General features: G+C 45.5%; 1 protein-coding gene across 8 annotated transcripts in view; it reads left to right on the top strand.

Annotated features, from left to right (window-relative positions):
• The window catches only part of cita (citron rho-interacting serine/threonine kinase a), a 32900-nt gene extending 13684 nt beyond the window's left edge, over positions 1 to 19216 (top strand). For 3 of the 8 annotated variants that reach the window (XM_034531990.1, XM_034531987.1, XM_034531989.1), the window contains exons 17-49: positions 227 to 367; positions 469 to 597; positions 1071 to 1166; positions 1422 to 1538; positions 2026 to 2135; positions 2678 to 2852; positions 4132 to 4329; positions 4528 to 4581; positions 5037 to 5234; positions 5517 to 5710; positions 5799 to 5934; positions 6067 to 6171; positions 6309 to 6449; positions 6661 to 6768; positions 6854 to 7046; positions 7365 to 7526; positions 9186 to 9323; positions 9404 to 9584; positions 9681 to 9772; positions 9882 to 9986; positions 10166 to 10335; positions 10632 to 10676; positions 13461 to 13541; positions 13652 to 13787; positions 14058 to 14197; positions 14341 to 14433; positions 14535 to 14643; positions 14783 to 14911; positions 15021 to 15101; positions 15220 to 15298; positions 15498 to 15680; positions 16883 to 17270; positions 17408 to 17641. In XM_034531990.1, the coding sequence (XP_034387881.1) occupies positions 227 to 367; positions 469 to 597; positions 1071 to 1166; positions 1422 to 1538; positions 2026 to 2135; positions 2678 to 2852; positions 4132 to 4329; positions 4528 to 4581; positions 5037 to 5234; positions 5517 to 5710; positions 5799 to 5934; positions 6067 to 6171; positions 6309 to 6449; positions 6661 to 6768; positions 6854 to 7046; positions 7365 to 7526; positions 9186 to 9323; positions 9404 to 9584; positions 9681 to 9772; positions 9882 to 9986; positions 10166 to 10335; positions 10632 to 10676; positions 13461 to 13541; positions 13652 to 13787; positions 14058 to 14197; positions 14341 to 14433; positions 14535 to 14643; positions 14783 to 14911; positions 15021 to 15101; positions 15220 to 15298; positions 15498 to 15680; positions 16883 to 17270; positions 17408 to 17431 (4431 nt within the window). In that variant the 3' untranslated portion in view covers positions 17432 to 17641. Of the gene's footprint in view, positions 1 to 226; positions 368 to 468; positions 598 to 1070; positions 1167 to 1421; positions 1539 to 2025; positions 2136 to 2677; positions 2853 to 4131; positions 4330 to 4527; positions 4582 to 5036; positions 5235 to 5516; positions 5711 to 5798; positions 5935 to 6066; positions 6172 to 6308; positions 6450 to 6660; positions 6769 to 6853; positions 7047 to 7364; positions 7527 to 9185; positions 9324 to 9403; positions 9585 to 9680; positions 9773 to 9881; positions 9987 to 10165; positions 10336 to 10631; positions 10677 to 13460; positions 13542 to 13651; positions 13788 to 14057; positions 14198 to 14340; positions 14434 to 14534; positions 14644 to 14782; positions 14912 to 15020; positions 15102 to 15199; positions 15299 to 15497; positions 15681 to 16882; positions 17271 to 17407; positions 17642 to 17797 lie in introns of those variants that run through there. The other 5 variants (XM_034531988.1, XM_034531991.1, XM_034531993.1 and 2 more) reach the window with 5 other exon arrangements.
• Positions 19217 to 21035: the final 1819 nt, after the last annotated feature.

Here is a 21035-nt window from a genome sequence, read left to right as displayed (position 1 = left end):
TCTTATGAATGTAATAAGAAAACATTTATTCAAATGGTCGTCCAAGATAATCTTCAAACAAAGTGATTAGATCCTCTACAGCACATATATCTGTGTTTCCTCTTTCTGCAGCCGGCTATAGTCTGTTTATTCCGTAGAGGAGTTATTTGTGAATGTCTCAGTGGAGTTGAAGCATATCCAGAGATTTGTGATGCACTGGCAGCCTTTGACCTCTTGACCTCCCCAGGCAGTGAAAGCGAGCACAGAAGCCACCGAGCTGCTGCAGAACGTCCGGCAGGCCAAAGAGCGTCTGGAACGAGACCTCGAGCGCCTGAGAGGCAAAAGCGACTCAAGCGACACTTTGAAACGCCGCCTGAGAGAGACGGAGGTACCGGAGTGAACCCATGAAATCCTACTGGTTTTGTTTCCTGTGGTTCCCCACTACGCCGGCCTTGTTTTATTCTATGCTATTCCTTTGTGGTGTGTAAGCAGGAGGGCAGGAAGACCCTGGAGAACCAGGTGAAGAGGCTGGAGATGGTGGAGCGTAGGGAGAATAAGCTGAAAGATGACATTCAGACCAAATCCCAGCAGATCCAGCAGATGGCTGAAAAGATCCTGGTGAGAAGTGCAGATAAGGCTCGCTAATACGTTGACCCATCCACCCCCTAATTCCACCCCTCCCATTGATCCTGCCCTCTCCCAATCTATCGCTCACCGGTTATCTTAGCACACACTCACTTCTGTCAGCTCTTTGCTAGCCGAGCCCCCTCAAGCGGCTCCTCGTCTCCGGTGTCACCGCAGCCGTAGATTCTAACGTACGCCCAATTTTACCGGCGTCGACATGAGCCGGCACCGCTCCAGTCGACTTATGGATTTCCATCTTTTCACTGCAAGTTTCTTCATTTCTTTTGATTTTAATGCTTTTGAAGTTGGAGTGAAAACTATTTTGTATTATTATATTCGGTCATGTAAATCCAGGGTTATTGTGTGTGCTGAATGGTTCACATTAATGTGAGGCCTTTGCAGTGTTATTTGAATGGATGTGTATGGTTAGAGGTGTCCAGTTATATTTGTAATGCTACACTCTGCAGGAGCTGGAGGAGAACCTGAGGGATGCCCAGACCACAGCCCAGAGGATGGAGACCCAGCTGGTTCAAAAAGAGAAGCTCTATGAAGATAAAATCAAGGTTTCTCAGCCTCATATTGTCCAGACTACTGAATATCTATCTATCTATCGTATACGTGGGAGCTGTCACATACCAGTGAGGTTTCACACTAATTAGTTAATTACAGCCTCCACACCAGGTTGTACATTTACAACCATGTTAGGGTGTGAATTATTTTTTTTAATGACTGCTTCATCACGTAGAAAATTACAGACTTCAACCTAAATGTGAATTTGTCAAATCAACATGCGTAACGTTGTTCTCTCTGATTTGAAGGTTCTGGAGGAACAAATGAAGGAGGACCTGGCCGACAAGGAGAGCCTCGAGGCCCGGAAAGCCCAGCAGGAGGAAGAGTCGAGGGAGAACTACAAAAGCATCAGTGAACAGAAAGCAGTAAGGAAACCGGCTTTGTAACAATGATATCCATCGTCTCCTGAGACAGGATTCATATTAACCAAGAGTTTTAATAATATTATTTAATATGTACTGTCTACGTCTCAATGGGTTAAAGTTGCTTCTACATATGATACCTTTTTTTATTTCTCCAATGTGTGTCTTTCCATAGTGATTCGTCACAGTGGCTGAAATGTATTGAAACATATAGCTGGATTAAATTGAATAATATACTTCATGTTGCACGATAAAGCCTGGGCTCAAGTCCTAATCTGGTTAATGTGGTAGAGTTAAGGAGCTTTGAGAGGCAGTTGTCTGACGTTGAATGCAGAAGATTCAGGAAACACCTTAATGGGCTCTAATAGGATTTTACTGCAGGGCAAAGTTCTGTTTCCTTTCAAATAAATGCTATTGCTGAAATGTGTGAGCACCACGACTCTGGGATTTGGCCATCGTGACCATTTCCTTGTGTCTCCAATGCCTGCAGACCATCAACGCTATGGATTCCAAGATGAAGAACCTGGAGCAGCGCATCTCTGAGCTGTCAGAGGCTAACAAGCTGGCCGCTAACAGCAGCATCTACACCCAGAAGAACATGTGAGTTAACGAGACCCTGCGCCCAGCCTGTGCTTCCATGAGTGACCCCACCCAATCAGATTCAGCCTCCTCTGGCTTCCGATCGCTACATGAGTGCGCACAAGCCTCATCCCATGTGTGTGTGAGCTGCGTGTCATCTCTTCGGTTAACTGCGATCAACGTTTTATGAAACTCAAATGACGACATGAAAACGGTGCAACAACATGAGTTATTATGGACCGACAGAGAATCATCACCTGAAACTCGGTTCAACGAGTTTCAGCTTCCCGGCCAGCGAGTTCATTATTTGTTAATTCTCATGGCTCTCGTAGTGAGGAGGCCAATGTTTGCTCACAAGATCGTCATCAAATCCACTAAAAACATGATGATTTGACATGAGATGACATCTCATGTTTTAAGTGGTTTGCAGAAAATGCAGCTTCAAGTCATCTTAATTTAGGAATGTAGTAGTTTAGGGAATACTAATTCTTTAAAGTCTCTAAGAGTTCGTATCTGTTAAACAGGAAAAGCAATCGGTGTCCGTTTGCGTGTATTTTTGTCAGGAAAGCCCAAGAGGAGATGATCTCAGAGCTTCGGCAGCAGAAGTTCTATCTGGAGTCTCAGGCAGGAAAGCTGGAGGCCCAGAATGCCAAACTGGAGGAGCACCTGGAGAAGATGAGCCAACAGGAGCAGACCAAGAGGAACCGGCTGCTGGAGCTGGAGAGCAGGCTGCGGGAGGTGAGATGCTCCAGATTAAGTGATTCCCTTTAACCGGCACAGTGCAGCCTCACGGCATCACAATCCACGAAAGGGATTAAAGCCGCTGATCAGCCAGTGAGCTCAGAGCCTTTCAGATAAACAGCTAATTAACTACTGGAGGTCTTCAATGGCACCTCTCCCCAAGTGGGCCTGTACCCAGGCTGCATCAGATGGTCCTCCATCTGGTCTCTGGAACAATGGAGCTGCATTGCAACAGGTGACAACGTGTTGACCATACGACCATAAAGCAGGACGTTGTTGCACCACCAGCAGATAGATTTAGGGTTAAAGCCGCCATGTTGACGAGACGCTACGCTATTCGTCTAACATTTACACTTCAAAGTTGTAATTAAAGAAAAAGAAGGTTCTCTTTTGCCTATTTTAAGATGGCTCTCACATGTAAATATGTGACAATGGGGGGAAAAAGTGCATCATGTGTCCCCACCGTTCTGAGAAATGCTCCATAAAACCCATTAGTGCATCCAATTCGAACATGCTCTAAAAAAAATAAAGAAGTTTTAACGTAATTGAGGAACCATAATGCCCTCTTTTACCCCGTTTGAGAGCCCCGCTGTGCCGCCTGCCGCTGTTACCGGCAGACAGCCTGCTGACTGGATGTCATATCTCTACCTCCACACACTCATCCCCACTGAGACGTGGTGCACAGATTGGCGTTAATTGCTGGCCTGTGTGCTCTCACACACACACACACACCTTTTAAGACCTAAACAATGTGTGACAGTTTAAATCCAATTAGCAGAGGTTTTATTTTTCAACATGCACTTTTAAGTTTCTCTGTGCTGTCCATTTTTTGTTCTTAACAAAGAGTTTGCATTTCCATATCTGCCAGTTGAACCTCTAATTATTCCCCTTTTTGTTTTTCCTCTACTGCCCGTCAGAAAAAAAACATTAGAAACATTTTCACCTTTTTGTTTTCATTACTTGGACTTTTGAATCGGTCTTCAATTCATGAAGTCATTAAGAAAGTTCCTGAACAGTCTTGAAATGTGCTCTAAGCTACTTCTACGATGCATAAGTAGCCGATATGAAGTTTTATAAGTTAGTGCTAGTTTCAAATTAACGTCAACAAAACTATAAAATGTCAGCAAATCAGACAAATCGTGGGTCAAATGGCTCAAGATGTCCTCGACATTGATTTTAAACCGTTTACTCTGATGTCTTGAAAATACATGCAAATACTTCAGGTCTGGTTCCACCGTGATGTACACGGCATTCACCGCATCCTGTTTCCCTGCAGATGGGCATCGAACACGAAGAAGAGAAGATGGAGATCAAGAGACAGGTGTCCGAGTTGACTCTCTCCCTGCAGGAGCGCGAATCCCAGATAAGCAGCCTGCAGGCTGCACGTCTGGCCCTGGAGAGCCAACTGCAACAAGCCAAGACCGAGCTGGAAGAGACCACCGCCGAGGCCGAGGAGGAGATCGACGCCCTCAGGGTGAGAAAAACACGTGCACCCACACACGTGTGCAACCAGAGTCCTTCGTAGAAATACAGCTGCACCAAAACACAGACGGAGGCAGTCTGCCGCGTTACGCTTTCTGTCTGAAATGATACAGTCCGCATCGTCCTTCTTCGTTTTATGTGGCCGTCTGATGCAGTTGTATTTATTTATTTTTGCTCTCGTTTCTCACAGAATCACAGAGATGAAATTCAGCGCAAGTTTGATGCCTTGAGAGACAGCTGCTCGGTAAGTGGCGCCGCAGCCTTGTGTCTTTCTGAATAGACGGTGATTAATGTTCAGCTTTAAACGTTCGTTATGATGTTGCAGTGTAAGCTGCCAAATCAAGTCTCTGCTTACTTCATTTGGCTTTCTCCAAAACACTTGCGTCCATACAGTACATGAACCTTTACACGTGCATATTTACTGTCACTCAAAAGGTTAACATTAACAACATGTAGATGGATAACAATGCAAAACGTTCAACAAATTACCTCCTTAAACTTTCAAATACAACATCAAAGAGATCTTATTTTATATTTGACTAATAATAATGTGTCTTCCTGGCGGCATTTTGGAAGTAACTTCAACGTACACTTTGTAAAGATGTATATTTTCAGGAGCCTAGCAGTGCTATTACTTAAATTATGTGTTCACCTCCTATGAGCACGGCTCACACCTCCACCCGTTTGGTGTTTTCTCAGGTGATCACGGACCTGGAGGAGCAGCTCACTCAGCTCAGTCAGGAGAATGCTGAGTTGAACAGACAGAACTTCTACCTGTCCAAACAGTTGGATGAAGCGTCGGATGAGAGGGAGGACCAGCTGCAGCTCAGCCAGGAGGTTGACCGGCTGAGGAGGGAGGTGGCCGACCGTGAGATGCATCTCAACAACCAAAAACAGGTAACGCACACGCTTGAAAGCTCCCGAACATAACGACGGCCAAAGTGCAAAACCTCCTATCTGCACTTTGTATTCTGTATTATGTTTTCTTCAAAAAAGTGCATTTTTCGGCCATCGAAATGAACTTTATACTTCGTATATCTGTCGCAGATAAAATGTGATTCATCTGATCATTAAGCCTCATAATACTGAGTCACTGAACATGCAGGAGAGATGACAATCACGTGGTTTCGCCCAAAAAAACTGTGAAAGATGTTCACTTTTGCTTGTACAACCTCCCAGAACATTGAGACACTGAAGACCACATGCAGCATGCTGGAGGAGCAGGTGGTGGAGCTGGAGTCCCTAAATGACGAGTTGCTGGAGAAGGAGAGGCAGTGGGAAGCCTGGAGAGGCGCCCTGGAGGACGAGAAAAGCCAAGCCGAGAGACGCACCAGAGACCTGCAGAGACTGTTGGACAATGAGAAGCAGAACAGGTGATGCACTCAAATGTACTTGGTTATTATACATGAGAGTTACCGTGTGTATTTGCATTAAAATGCATTGCTGTTGTGCTGTGCTCAGGCTGCGTGCAGATCAGCGCAGCACTGAATCCCGCCAGGCCGTGGAGCTGGCGGTCAAAGAGCACAAGGCTGAGATCGTGGCCTTGCAGCAGGCCTTGAAGGAGCAGAGACTGAAGGCTGAAAGTCTGTCTGACACTGTGAGTGCTTGTGATCTCACTTAAAGCCCAGCTGCAGGCCTCTCGGTGGACAGTGCGTGTGCGTGTGTGTGTGTGTGTGTGTGTGTACCGAGCAGTTTCAACGATCTAACGTGCACTTGCCTGTTCTCACAGCTCAATGATCTGGAGAAGAAGCATGCCATGCTGGAGATGAACGCCCGCAGCTTACAGCAGAAACTGGAGACGGAGAGAGAGCTGAAACAGAGGCTGATGGAAGAGGTAGAAAGTGAAACACGCCTCTATTCATTAATTTTCCCCAATAACTCACTCATTAAAGAGTGAAACCATGGAGAGAATTTAGCCAACTGGATTTTAATCTGTTTCCCCACTTAACATATCTGTCTGCTGGTGTCCAGCAAGGGAAGCTGCAGCAGCAGATGGACCTTCAGAAGAGCCACATATTCCGTCTGACCCAAGGCCTGCAGGATGCCCTGGACCAGACCGACATGCTCAAGACCGAGAGGACCGACTTGGAGTACCAGCTGGAGAATATACAGGTTCTCAATGAAATGCCTTTGCAGTTTGATGGCATACAGCCGTCTCCAGGGAGAGTCCTAGTTAGATATTAAAATAGCGTTCCCGATGCTGGCAAGTAACAAAGCATCTCAGGGGACCGAAAGGAAATCCTAATTCATGTGTCCTCAAAGGGAATTTATTTAAGTCTATGGAGGTATTCCCTTCTCTGAAGATTTGTGTTCCTTCCTGTAGGCTGTCTACTCTCATGAGAAGGTGAAGATGGAGGGGACAATCTCCCAGCAGACCAAACTCATTGATTTCCTCCAAGCCAAAATGGACCAGCCCACCAAGAAAAAGAAGGTCTGGGAAAACCTTCTACGACGACTTTAACATTCAGCTTCGATTTAAAATATGTGTTTTGGTAACACGCTCCCTCTCCGAGTAGGGTATATTCGGACGGCGCCGGGAGGATGTAGGAACCACGACTAATGGGGCGCTGGTGCCACAGGCCCAGCCGGCCGTTCCTATGCAGTATGGGGACATGAAACTGGCGTTTGAGAAGGAGCGCTCAAGATGCGCTGATCTGGAAGAGGCTCTGCAGAAGATGAGGATAGAGCTGCGATCCCTCAGAGAAGAGGGTAGGTCCCAGTGTGAGGCTGCAGATATAGGACAGGCTTCATGTCTGTGGGCATCTTTTGGCGGTTGTCGTGGTTTTCTTTGTTCATCAAAACTCACGCCACCATAAAGTTAGCTTTGCTATTGGAGATTAGGAATGACGACCTGTATTGTGCCTCCTTCCTGCTCTGTTCCCAGACCTCTCTTAACTCCATCACAACACCTGCCAGGTCCTATGAGGTCAATTTCAGGATCTTTTTAGTTTTCTGATAATGGGGCGTGATATTTCCAACTTAATAGCTGATGTCATATTTGTTTTTTTTTGTTTTATGGGAACACAGCGGCTCATTTCAAAGCCCAGGAACATGCGGCTCCTTCCACGCCGGCCCAGGCTCGACATCAAATTCTCATGTCGGCCATAGTCAAGTCCCCAGAACATCAACCCAACCCCAGCAGCCTGCTGAACCCCTCCACCCGCTGCAAGGAGACCTCCACACCTGAAGGTTAGTCTCACACACTGAACCCCAAACACACAGGTAAACTCACTGCTATCAGTCAGCCTGACCTTGAACCCAGGATGGACTGTTCTGGAGCTGGAGTGGCCCCAATAGGGTTGTGCACCCTTATGCTGGACTCTCTGTTCCCTTATTTTGTGTGTCTATGGTGTGTTTATGTGCGTGTTCTTTCTATGGCCTGTCTCACAAAGCAGGATTATGAAGTTTGATAATTCAGCTCCGTGCATGTTAAACTTGGAGATCCATCCAAACCGGGAACTGAACTAAAGAAAACGGCGTTTTGTTCACTGTGAACTTCTCCAGCTGTAAACCTTACTATAGCAAAGCTACAGCTGAAACTGTTCTGCAGATATCACATCAGACCATGATGTGTATTTTATCAGACTTGTTTGGGCTGCAGGAGCCTTGCTTTGTGATCCGGTGCCTTCCTGTCCACGTTCCTTCGCTTTCACGTAGCTCTTGTTAGACTGCTCTCTCCTTTCTGTCTCTTTCCTCTGCGCTCCTCACAGAAAAGAGGAGGGTCACCTTTGAAAGTAAGTGAGCAGTCCCCACAGTGTGTCATCTCGCATGCATGAGCTCATCTCCACGCATGTCGTACTGCACACGCTCATATCACACGTCGTCTGTCTTTCTGTCCCGTCATCAAGCCGACTGTAACTCGACGACAGACTTTATTCTGAAAGGTTTGACGTGTACTTTCTCTTTTCTGGAGTCATGGTTTGGACCAGTGATTCTTAACCATGGGGCCACGGCCCCTGATTGGGCCGCGAGCACCGCCTAGAGGGCCGCAAACATTTGCACCCGAAGGCCGCGCTACCGCATAGGTTATCAATTGAAGACACCAGAGGTAGTACTGTTATCCATGAGATGCTCAGTTACAATACAGCTTCCCACCACTTGATGGCGGTAATGCGTCAGTCAGTTGTTTTACAAGCTCCAATAGGCAGAAGAAGCCACTTGGGTGTGTGTGTGTGCGTCATAAATACCATGGTTTTCTGTTTGAAACCAACAACAAGCGAACAAAACGTACATTTACGGTTTATTTAATTTGAAACGTATTATATTTTATTAGCACATTATTTAGGAGTACCTCCTTTGGTTCTCTAGTATAATAAGCCTGACTTGAGCCTTTACATTTGTTCTTGTATTAGCTTGATTTGTTCTCCTGTTGGGTGTCTTGTTGTTGTTGTTGTTGTGCAGGTTTACATACACATGATGAACAAATGTCTTTGTGATCACATTGCATCATGTTTTTGCTTGTTGTTCAACAAGTGGATTTGATTTAGTTATTGAATACAAATCAAACCAAGACAGATCAATTAGATAAACCAATACAGTGTTCCTATTGGAATGGGCCCCGAGGTCAAAAAGGTTAAGAACCCCTGGTTTAGACAGCATATGGTTGGATGGGTAGCTTTTCACCAAGAAACATTTTAATGCTTTGGTCATTGGCATGCATAATCTGATGTTGACTTATTATATTAGTATTCATGAACATGAATATTCCTAATATCCTAAAATGATTATTCAAATTACCCCAAGCGGACTGGCGAAAAGTGATTTTTAAGCCCGTAACAAAATATTCCGGTGTTGCGTTTCTCATCCAGTAACTCCTAGCCCCACCCACTTCTTCTTTTCGTGTTGCAGAGTTTGGTCGTCGCGTGAAAGAGAGAATGCATCACAACATCCCTCATCGCTTCACCGTGGGCCTCAACATGAGGGCTGCCAAGTGTGCCGTCTGTCTGGACACAGTGCACTTTGGACGCCAGGCTGCCACGTGTCTAGGTTAGTGTCCCGCACTGCAGCCACTGGTACTAAATCTGGAGATATTACCTCCTTATCAATGAATCCTTGCTTTGTTCCAGAGTGCCACACCCTATGTCACCCTAAATGCTCCCCGTGTCTCCCGGCCACCTGCGGTCTGCCTGCAGAGTACGCCACTCACTTCTCAGAGGCTCTGTGCAGAGAAAAGGCGAACTCTCCCGCACTGCAGGTCAAAGAGGCCAGCGGGCACATCCGCTTGGAGGGGTGGATGAAGCAGCCGCGGTAACCTCAGACATCGGCCCTTTACCGCGACGCTGACAATGCGCCACGTGTTGTCTTTCGCAGCCTTTTGATGGTCGTGTGTGTTTGCTCACACAGAAATGGCAAGCGTGGTCAGCAAGGCTGGGAAAGGAAGTATGTGGTGCTGGATGGAACCAGGGTCTCCATCTATGATACTGAGCCCAGAGAAGGTCAGTACTTTATCAGTGTATCCATTCCCATGATCATCCAAGTCCTTCTGTTACCATGTACATCAATACAGCAGTATCCAATAATAACGTGTGTTCTTTCTTCTGCTAGACTATATAAAAATGGAGGATGAGTTTGAGCTCTGTCTTCCTGATGGAGAGGTGACCGTTCACGGAGCCGTCGGAGCCTCTGAGCTCATCAACACTGCCAAGTCAGGTACTGGATCAATACCACCTAATCCTGCTGCATCATCCTCTCTCCAAATGTTAAATTAGATCCACGTCAAGTCCAATCTATATGTTAAATTTTAAAATACAACAAATAGTTGACAGTTCTGCTCAGCTGTGAAGTGAAGCTGTTTTCAAGCTTCAGTGTGTCCTTGTGTGTGCGCATAGACATCCCGTACGTGTTGAAGCTGGAGTCGCATCCTCACACCACCTGCTGGCCGGGCCAGTCCATCTACTTCATGGCTCCCAGCTTCCCTGACAAGCAGCGCTGGGTGGCCGTTCTGGAGTCTGTGGTAGCCGGTAGCCGTGGCTCTCGAGACAAAGTGGACTCTGATGCTGTAAGTGTTTTGTGTTTGTTCTGCTTGTCAGGCCTGTTTGGGTTCACAATTTGAGCTGCTTATGAAGCTCACTTATTATGCTCATTTCATGGAGTAACTTTATCCAAGTGTATTGTGGGATGTGAAGACTGGATAAAAATATACTGAATGCCTCCATCAGCCAGTGCCTTCACTTCCTTTTCTCTCCCCTCTTCTTTCTCTCTTTGCATGTTCTCAACATCCACGTCTTCTACTTTGTGTGTTGTCATCGTCTCTGTTGATGTGATTATACTGTGCGTGTGTGCATCATGTTATAGGCAGGTGCTTCTAAAAGACAGAAGAACCTTTCCCCTCTGGTTCAGGTACAGTAAGTAGCCGACTGAGCATGCAGTAGCTGTACACATCCACTGAGTCTGCAGAGCAGGTCGACACAGAGTTATGAATATGCACTGAATACAGAGAAGCAACTGGCGTGTAAACACACACACACACACACACACACACACACCATGCACACACACACACCATGCACTCATAAACCTACATGGTGCATGGATGTGAATACACACTGCTGTGACCTCTGGTCTGGTGTCATGTGTAATGCATGCTTCTGCAAAGGCCGTGCAGTACTGTAGCCTCCTTCACTGAGACCTCCACACATGTGTACACACTCACTGCGTCTGCAGCCTTCTGCTCGTGTTTATTGTGTGTTTATTGCTGTTTTAGGAGCACTTTCCCATCACTCTTTCTTTCTGTGATAAATAGCTCTTGGAAATGGTTTTATATATCTCCTGCTTTTCCAAAAGCTGCCTTGTTATTTATTTAAATATGCATTTAAAAATTCAATATGCAGTTGCCGTGTTTTTCTTCTTTTTTTTTTTACACTACATGGTCAACAGTATTGAAACACCCACCTGAACACGGGATTACTGAACGGCAATAATATGCTCCTGAAATCCCAGACTTGATGTCAAACCAGTTCAGGAAGTAACTGAGGATTTCTTTATGCATCTAGCTTTGTGAACAAGGGCAGCCGGTATGCTTTAAAATGTGCATTTCCACGCACAAAGTACATAAAGTATACAGTCCATCAGACCGTTACACACACACACACACACACACACAGTGTAACAGTGTAACAGTAAAGTTAGGAGCTACCTGCCCCTACAGACTGTTAGCTGCCTTGATGCTACGCTACAGCTCACACGATGGCAGCCATAACAATGAGTGGTGCTATCTAAGAGGCCTTATTGTCTAAAATATCATTACATAGTGCCACGCCATGAACATCAGCCCAAGAGTACACACGAGTACTCATAATGCAGCAGCTCGACTGTTCTTTAACTTCCCGAAATTTACCCACACTACTCCGCTCCTCCTCGACCTTCACTGGTTACCGGTGGCCGCCCGCATCCACTTCAAAACATTGGTACTTGCGTACCGTGCTGCGAACAGATCGGGTCCGGTCTACACCCAGGACATGGTCTAACCTCACACCAGGACATGGTCTAACCTCACACCCAGGACATGGTCTAACCTCACACCAGGACATGGTCTAACCTCACACCCAGGACATGGTCTAACCTCACACCCAGGACATGGTCTAACCTCACACCCAGGACATGGTCTAACCTCACACCCAGGACATGGTCTAACCTCACACCCAGGACATGGTCTAACCTCACACCCAGGACATGGTCTAACCTCACACCCAGGACATGGTCTAACTTCACACCCAGGACATGGTCTAACCTCACACCCAGGACATGGTCTAACCTCACACCCAGGACATGGTCTAACCTCACACCCCAGGACATGGTCTAACCTCACACCCAGGACATGGTCTAACCTCACACCCAGGACATGGTCTAACCGTACACCCAGGACATGGTCTAACCTCACACCCAGGACATGGTCTAACCTCACACCCAGGACATGGTCTAACTTCACACCCAGGACATGGTCTAACCTCACACCCAGGACATGGTCTAACCTCACACCCAGGACATGGTCTAACCTCACACCCAGGACATGGTCTAACCTCACACCCAGGACATGGTCTAACCTCACACCCAGGACATGGTCTAACCTCACACCCCAGGACATGGTCTAACCTCACACCCAGGACATGGTCTAACCTCACATCCAGGACATGGTCTAACCGTACACCCCACCTCGTTCACTTCGTTCGGCTTCAGCCAATCGGCTTGTAGCTCCTTCACTTCGAGCTAAACACTCAGCAAAGTCGCGACTGTTTGCTGTGCTGGCTCCTCATTGGTGGAACGAGCTCCCCATTGACATCAGGACAGGAAGTCTCTACAGACTAAAAACACATCTTTTTCGACTATACCTTGAATAGGGACGGTAGCACCGTGGTAGCACTTTAGCAGCACTTACATGGCTCTTACTGATAGCACTTTGTAGTTTAACTTTAAGTATGTGGATATTAGCGTCTACTTTTGGCCACATGGTTTAATCATGAGGTTCCACCTGTTTCACCTCAATTAGTCCATTTCTCACTGAGCCCTCGTGAATTATCATTATTAGCTATCTAGCACAAAATGGTCATTCCTGCCATTCAGCCCAAGGTTCTTAAAGCTTTGAACACTGTTGATGAATAAGAAACCCAATGTTTGAAGTAATGTAACTCTTCACAGCTGCTATTGTTGCTTTGAAGTATTGTTCATGCTTCCTATTATGTGTGCACAGCGCTGAGGGTCAGACACTTTCGAGTACTAAACGTTTACCGCATATGTTTTGGTCAATTCCTTGTTTATTTACTCTGATTAAATATTATTACATTTTACATAATGTTGTATTTAGTCATTTATTTGTGTATACAGACATTGGTGTTGCGACAACATTAAACACGTTTAAAAAGTCTTAATTGGCAAAATAATGAAACCGTAACATTTGGCATTAAAACATATTGATAAATATCACACAATACTTTAATCTTTGGAGACATCACCAGCTTGTGAATGTGTCGTGAAAGACGGTACGTGCCTCTATGTTTAAGCTGCTGAAGGCTCTCTGCCGTCGTCCTCGCCGCTCCTCTTGCTCTCCAGCAGCTGATTGGTTGAAGCTCGGCCTAACCTGAGCCCTCGCTCTGCTCCTCTCTTTCCTTCTGCTTCTTGTCTTAATAGAAACTTCTTGGTAATTCTCTGCTGAAGTTGGAGGGCGATGACCGTTTGGACATCAACTGCACACTCCCGCTCACTGACCAGGTACCCGGGCCGCCGGCTGCACCGTCAACGGGAACACAATGGCGTTTTTAGCATTTAGTCGATTCTTTATGTTTCACTTGTTGAGCTCTGGTCATCTCCTCTTCCCTTAGATCGTGCTGGTCGGCTCTGAGGAGGGTTTGTACGCTCTGAATGTCATAAAGAACTCGTTGACCCACATCCCCGGGATGACCTCCGTCTTCCAAATCCAGATCCTCAAGGATCTCGATAAGCTGCTGATGATCACTGGTCAGTACATGAACTTGACCACATATACACCATTATATTGTGCATTATTGACTCAATATAGTTATATTGCCGGATCATTTATTTATTGTGCATCTATAGGTCTTTGTAATGAATTATTATTCTAGACAAACTACTATTTGATGTATTTTCCTGAAATTGGGGCGTGGAGATGAAAGCTTTTTCTGCCGCCCTAATGCGTCCGATAATTCCTGCATGCGCCGCAACATGCGTTCATGTGATCATACGTGGTGTGTTGGTTGTGTCCTCCAGGAGAGGAGAGGGCCTTGTGCCTGGTGGAGATCAAGAAGGTGAAGCAGTCTCTGTCGCAGTCCCATCTCCCGGCTCAACCGGACCTCAACCCATTCATCTTTGAGACCGTCAAGGGATGCCACCTCTTCTCCTCTGGAAAGGTGGGATGCGTTGTTCCCACAGAGCAGAAATCCTCCTCCTAGACTGTTGTTCAGAGTTAATGAACTGAGCATCAGCAGCAATGTGCCGCCTGATTGCCGATATTTACTGCCGCCCTGATTGCGGCGTTGTTCTTTCTCAACAGATTGATAATGGGACCTGTATCTGTGCCGCTATGCCCAATAAGATTACGATTCTACGACATAATGAAAGCCTGAACAAGTTCTGCATCAGGAAGGTGAGTGGGTTTAGAAGACGGATGGGGAACCGGCCGGGTATCCGTTTGTCTGCAGGGAGGATGCATTTGAAAAGGGGCTGAACGTCCGTTTGTATTTGCAGGAGATCGAGACGTCGGAGCCCTGCAGCTGCATCCACTTCACGGGCTACAGCGTCATCATCGGCACCAACAAGTTCTACGAGATCGAGATGAAGCAGTACGTGCTGGAAGGTAAGGTACCCACCCGCTGCGAGTCATTCGTGCGGAATTGATATTGTATCGTGTCGACCAGGCGGCATTCTGTCGCTGGGAGGTTTCAACATTCACACCTGAACCAGCTGACTGACAGCATTTCTTTATTTTTGTACAGAATTTCTGGATAAAAACGACGTGACGTTGGCTTCGGCCGTCTTCGCCGCGTCCTCCCACAGCTTCCCCATCTCTATCATCCAGGTCACCACGGCGCCACAGAAGGACGAGTACCTGCTCTGTTTCCATGGTTAGACATGTCAACAAAAACATCTGCATTTATTCCAAGAGGAGATTATTGTTCTTCTTATTATGACTATCTGTCACGTTTTGTGTGACACCTGCATTTCTTCGTGCAGAGTTTGGTGTGTTTGTGGACACGTACGGCCGCAGGAACAGAAGTGAAGACATCAAATGGAGCCGCCTGCCTCTCTCGTTCGGTGAGAGTCGATCAGAGTTTCTTCTGTGTCACTTTCTAAATATATTTTCTCTTTAATGGTCAATGTATGATTGACCATTTAAAAAAAAAAAAAAAAAGTGAATGTTTTGGTATTTCAGCCTATCGAGAGCCCTACCTGTTTGTGACCTACTTCAATTCTCTGGATGTTATTGAAATTCAGGGGCACGCCGCTCTGGGGTAAGACCGCCTCCTGTGTCAGTACCATCATCATGTTGTGGGTCTTTACTGTCATTGCATATTGTAGTGATTTGAATTGTTCATTTCCCATTACTGCCACCGGGCTCATTAAACCCCTCGACAAGAATCATCCGTTTCCGTCACTGCTCTTCTTCTTTCTTGTGTTCTTCTTTTTTTAAAGGTTTTGCTCTGTTTCCAGGCCTCACTCGTACGCACACCTGGATATCCCAAACCCACGCTACCTCGGCCCCGCCATCTCCTCCGGCGCCATCTACCTGGCTTCCTCCTTCCAGAACAAACTGCGGGTCATTTGCTGCAAGGGCAACCTGGTCCAGAGCCAGGAGGGCGTTGGCGAGCTGGAGAGAAACTGCTCCGGGCGCAGGTGAGGATTCGAGTTCTGAACCATCTCCACTCGCACTGATCTCTGTTTGGGCTTCACTTGGGTCACTTTTCTTTTTACGGTCTTCAAAGTCATGTTGAGCTTTGAAAACATGTCACATTTCAATCATATACAACATTATTAATTATTAATTATTGGAAACTCAAGTAGCAACATTTTCAAAACATTGCTCCTTTTGGTATATTTCATTTTGGGAAAGCTCTTGTATAATAATAATTGGCTTTTCTAGACTTGTTTTTATTTCTCAAGTAAAAATTATACATTTTGGTATCTACACCAAAACTTACATATATTTACACTAGTATTAAATTACTTTCTACTTCAATTTCTTGGTCTATATAATGGCCCTGGATGTGGAAAAAAATGACATTCAAATAAATAAATGAACAGAAGGTTCGATGGACATCTGCATTATTTACATGTTGATGAATTAATTGAATTAATTATGCTTTGCCTTTTTTATTTTTCTATTGAAATGAAATAATACATATGCCATCTTAGAGCAAAGTCCTGCAAAGTGGAAATTAGTTATGAAAGAAAAATAAAATCGAAGACACAAGACAAATATGTCAAATAAGACAAATAGGTTTGAAGAGCTTCTTCTTTATTCCTTGTGCTTTGGTGTTGAAGGACCGATGGGACTAGCGGGCTCCGCTGGGCACAAGTTGGCATCCACAGGTGGTGACCGTTGAGGTGTGACCTTTATTTGGATGATCTGCTTCTCAGATAGCAGAGTAACACCTCCATGTTGTTCTTTACAGGAGGAAGAGTTCATTTTTTATCTGCAACAAATCCTGAAATGGCTCTTTTTAAATTAAAATTGCTTTTTTTTGTTTGTAAATGCCACTTTTCACATGTAGAAAGAAAATTGTTGAATAAAGACTTCTGACTGAGACTCTATTTAAATTGTAATCTCACAACTGAGCCGTTATTGTTCACAGTGCTAGTTTTTATAATCGGCTCTTTACTCGTTGCCGTCAGCCTCTGACTTTATTCTTATGAGCTAAATTGTGTCGATGGGTTCGTCTTTTCAAAGAGCTGCAGCTCTTAAGATGAGCTAGACCGATTCCATCTTCCTCATGTGGACTGACCCAACAGTGCCAAGCAAAGCCTGAGACCCTAAAGACTCGTTCCTTTGACCAATGCCAGCTGCCCGTCTTTGTGCTTCGGTTCCTCCCCAACAGCCCCAACAAGCGTGGGCCTCCTTCATACAATGAGCACATCTCCAAGAGGCTGGCAGCCAACCCCCTCGTCCACTCGGACCCTGGCACCCCCCACCGCTACAGAGAGGCTCGCACCGAGTTCCGCCGGGACAAGTCCCCCAGCCGTCCCCTGGAGAGGGAGAAGTCTCCTGGCCGGATGCTGGAGAGCCGGATAGGGGGGTCTCCGGGCAGGGCAATGGCGGATCCCCGGCTGGAGCGCTCACCGGGCCGGGCCATGGCGGACCCTCGGCTGGACCGCTCTCCTGGCAGGATGATGGATGTCCGTAGGGAGAGGAGCCCCGGGCGGATCGAAGAGCGCCAGAGGCTCCATACTGGTTCAGGGCGCACGCCCATACCCCCTGTTAACAAGGTGTGGCCTTCATTTCTGTTCACGCGTACCATTTACGGTCTACTTTCTAGTTACTACATGCAGTTGATTTATGTTTTTGTTCAGATTTTCAATTATTCCATAATGTGACTTCATGTTTTTTCTGTTTGATCCTGCAGGTCTGGGACCAGTCATCTGTTTGAGGAGCCACACAGCCAGGAGGTCAGAGAGTCACCAGTTCACAATGAAACACTAAATTAGAGAGAGTCACCATGAAACACTGCCACACATCAGCTGTTCTGAGCTGACAAACCCACACAGGAAACATCAGAGAGAACAAGACAGAAAGAAAGTCAGGTTATTTTTCTCAATGAACGGACCCGAGTCAATAAAAAAACCACCATATTTAACAACTTTTTGAGCAGGTTTCTTTGCGACGTATTTGAATATGCAAGAAGAGATTCTTAATTTGATTTGGATTGCTTCTTTTTTTTTTTTTTTTAAATGACATGCGTACACGTGTTCTCAATTCTTGCCCTGACTCTGTGGGTGTTGGTGGTGAACTCCAGACTGCAGTGACCATGATGGATGAGCACAGCCGGAGCGAAGCTCTCTCACAAGACAAGGCGCTCAACCCGTCCACAGTAGCCTCATATATGATGACCTATCTGGCTCCAGCCCGGCGCTGACACATCGACACACAATCCTCACCAGCTCACTCCGGTCATCCTCGGCCGCTCTCTCTGTGGTCGAGACTTTGGTGAGTGACACTGACGGCACTCGGCTGGAGCACAAACACAATTGAAGTAGCTGAATCCCCCCTGCCCTGTAGAAACACACACACATGGATAAGTCAACAATAAAACTGCACTACCCACAATCCCCAGCAGGACTTTCTAATCCTTCAGAACGCTATCTGACTGTAAATAGACGAGACATAATTTTATATATATTGAGAGGGAATTTCAAGGCTGGATAAGCCGTGTCTATTTTTGTTAAAAACAAAAGCGTGATGACGTGTCCTCTTGAATGTCTGAGTATTCTTTTAACCGAACGTCCTTTACGAAGTGAGTGATTGTATCTGGACCCGTGTATGCACTTCCATCCTCAAAGGCAAAACCTCAGAGCTGAACTATGACAAGAGGGGGAAGAAAATCATGTGTGAAGCTTACGTTGTACTTGAGCATTTCTTTTTCTACAATGTCCCTTTTAAAATTGTATATGACCCCAAATTGTTCAAGGTGAAGATGAAAATAATTGTTTTATTCCCCTAAATTTGTAAATGGCATGGATATGTATATCTGAGATGAAACAGAGTGTTGTCTGCTGCTGCTTCTGCCATATTTGGGTTATATTTTTATTCCACGATTTTTAACAACAAAGCACGTGAAAAACATTTCCTTAACTATTACCTATTTGCACAGTAAATCCATAAAAGTCTAATTTCCTAATTACCTTTTAAGGCACTCTTGGCAAGTTAAACTACTTTTTTTTTTATAAAGTCACTAAAATCCATCTTAATGTATTTGGCTTTCATTGTCAAACTGCTTACGCTTGACTATATATATATATATATATATATATATATATATATATATATATATATATATATATATATAAAAAAAAAATATTAGTGTGTCTGTTAACAGTAGGAAGAAGTTTCCTCAACTCTCTGGATCCACGAAGGTTCTTTGTAAACCACTTCCTGAATGTATGAACGCCAAGATGTTTCACAAAAGCACCCGATGCTATAGATTGCACAAGTTTTCCACCGGTCTCTACGGGACCGTAAACAAAAGGGGTTTCCATCCTGTGTAATCTTATTTTTAATAGGTTGTGTTCATATTATTTGTATATCTGTTCACATGGTCCTGAATCATAATGCTGTAATGCTGGATATGATATTGATGTCTGCTAACTAATGTTTTATTAGTGTTCCCTGTAGAGATTTGTCACAGAATATTAAATATTATAACCATTGTCTTTTACGTCTACTTTGCCTCCTTATGTGTGCACCTATGAGCAAATGATTATTTTTTTACAGTGTTGTATTATAAGCTGCACACACGCCTACCCCATCAATGATGTGAGGGAGGAGGCGCTCGGCCGGTGCAGCGATGAGCTCCTGCAGCCGTGAACCAAGATGAGCTGGACGGAGAAGTGTCCTCAACAAGAGCGTCTGCAGCAATAACTCTTCTGACTTTGACCTGCGCAGCATGCTGAGGGGGAACCATGTGCAGCTTCACATCTGACAGAGCGGGAGGCTTCCAGGGTTAGGGTTAGGTGTATATGATATTCACATAAATCTCCCCACGTCGTCCGACGACTTCGCAGTTGAATAGAGACTTACGGCAATGCACTGGCCGACGCATATCACTTAGTATTCCCCTCGCCTTTACACTTTGACCCAGGAAATTGAATCTAATATACGGATTTAACCCGTTGCACAGAGTAATACGGAATAAAGGGGAGCAGAAATAGGAAGGGGTGGTGTGAATACGCCAAGAACCCTTCCTCGCTTGGATTAAGCGGTTCTGCATACCTATCCGACACTCCTTTGGAGGGGAGCGTCGGAAGGTAGGAGGGGATAAAGGGGCTACGTTTTGGTATCTAAGGGACTACAGTTTTAGGTTATAAGAGGTTTTTAAGGTAGAAGAGGTAATATTGTGGGTTGGGTTTAGGTAAGTGTTACAATGGTTGAGGTTAGTAAAAAAGGGTTAGGGTTAGGGTTGGGGTTGGGGTTAGGGTTAGGTGTATATGATATTCACATAAATCTCCCCACGTCGTCCGCTGACTTCGCAGTTGAATAGAGACTTACGGCAATGCACTGGCCGACGCATATCACTTAGTATTCCCCTCGCCTTTACACTTTGACCCAGGAAATTGAATCTAATATACGGATTTAACCCGTTGCACAGAGTAATACGGAATAAAGGGGAGCAGAAATAGGAAGGGGTGGTGTGAATACGCCAAGAACCCTTCCTCGCTTGGATTAAGCGGTTCTGCATACCTATCCGACACTCCTTTGGAGGGGAGCGTCGGAAGGTAGGAGGGGATAAAGTGGCTAAGTTTTGGTATCTAAGGGACTACAGTTTTAGGTTATAAGAGGTTTTTAAGGTAAGGTAGAAGAGGTAATATTGTGGGTTGGGTTTAGGTAAGTGTTACAATGGTTGAGGTTAGTAAAAAAGATAGGGTTAGGGTTAGGGGGTTAGGGTTAGGGTTAGGGTTAGGGGTTAGGGGTTAGGGTTAGGGTTAGGGTTAGGGGTTAGGGGTTAGGGGTTAGGGGTTAGGGTTAGGGTTAGGTGTATATGATATTCACATAAATCTCCCCACGTCGTCCGCTGACTTCGCAGTTGAATAGAGACTTACGGCAATGCACTGGCCGACGCATATCACTTAGTATTCCCCTCGCTTTTACACTTTGACCCAGGAAATTGAATCTAATATACGGATTTAACCCTTTGCACAGGGTAATACGGAATGAAGGGGAGCAGAAATAGGAAGGGGTGGTGTGAATACGCCAAGAACCCTTCCTCGCTTGGATTAAGCGATTCTGCATACCTATCTGACCCTCCTTTGGAGGGGAGCGTCAGAAGGTAGGAGGTGATAAAAGTGGATACGGTTGGGTTTTAGGTAAGTGGTACTATGGTTGAGGTTAGTAAAAAGGATTGGGTTAGAGTTACATTCATTATTTAAGAAGGGTTAGGGTTAAATAGTTAGGGTTAAGTTTGAAGTGCGTAATAGAATGGTTGAGGTTAGTAAAGAGAATTGATTAAGGGTTAGATTTGTTATTTAGGAATCGGGTTT

This window comes from Cyclopterus lumpus, chromosome 5 (genome assembly GCF_009769545.1).
Source record: "Cyclopterus lumpus isolate fCycLum1 chromosome 5, fCycLum1.pri, whole genome shotgun sequence".
Lineage (NCBI taxonomy): Eukaryota > Metazoa > Chordata > Actinopteri > Perciformes > Cyclopteridae > Cyclopterus > Cyclopterus lumpus.
This window is presented reverse-complemented; position numbering and strand designations above follow the sequence as displayed.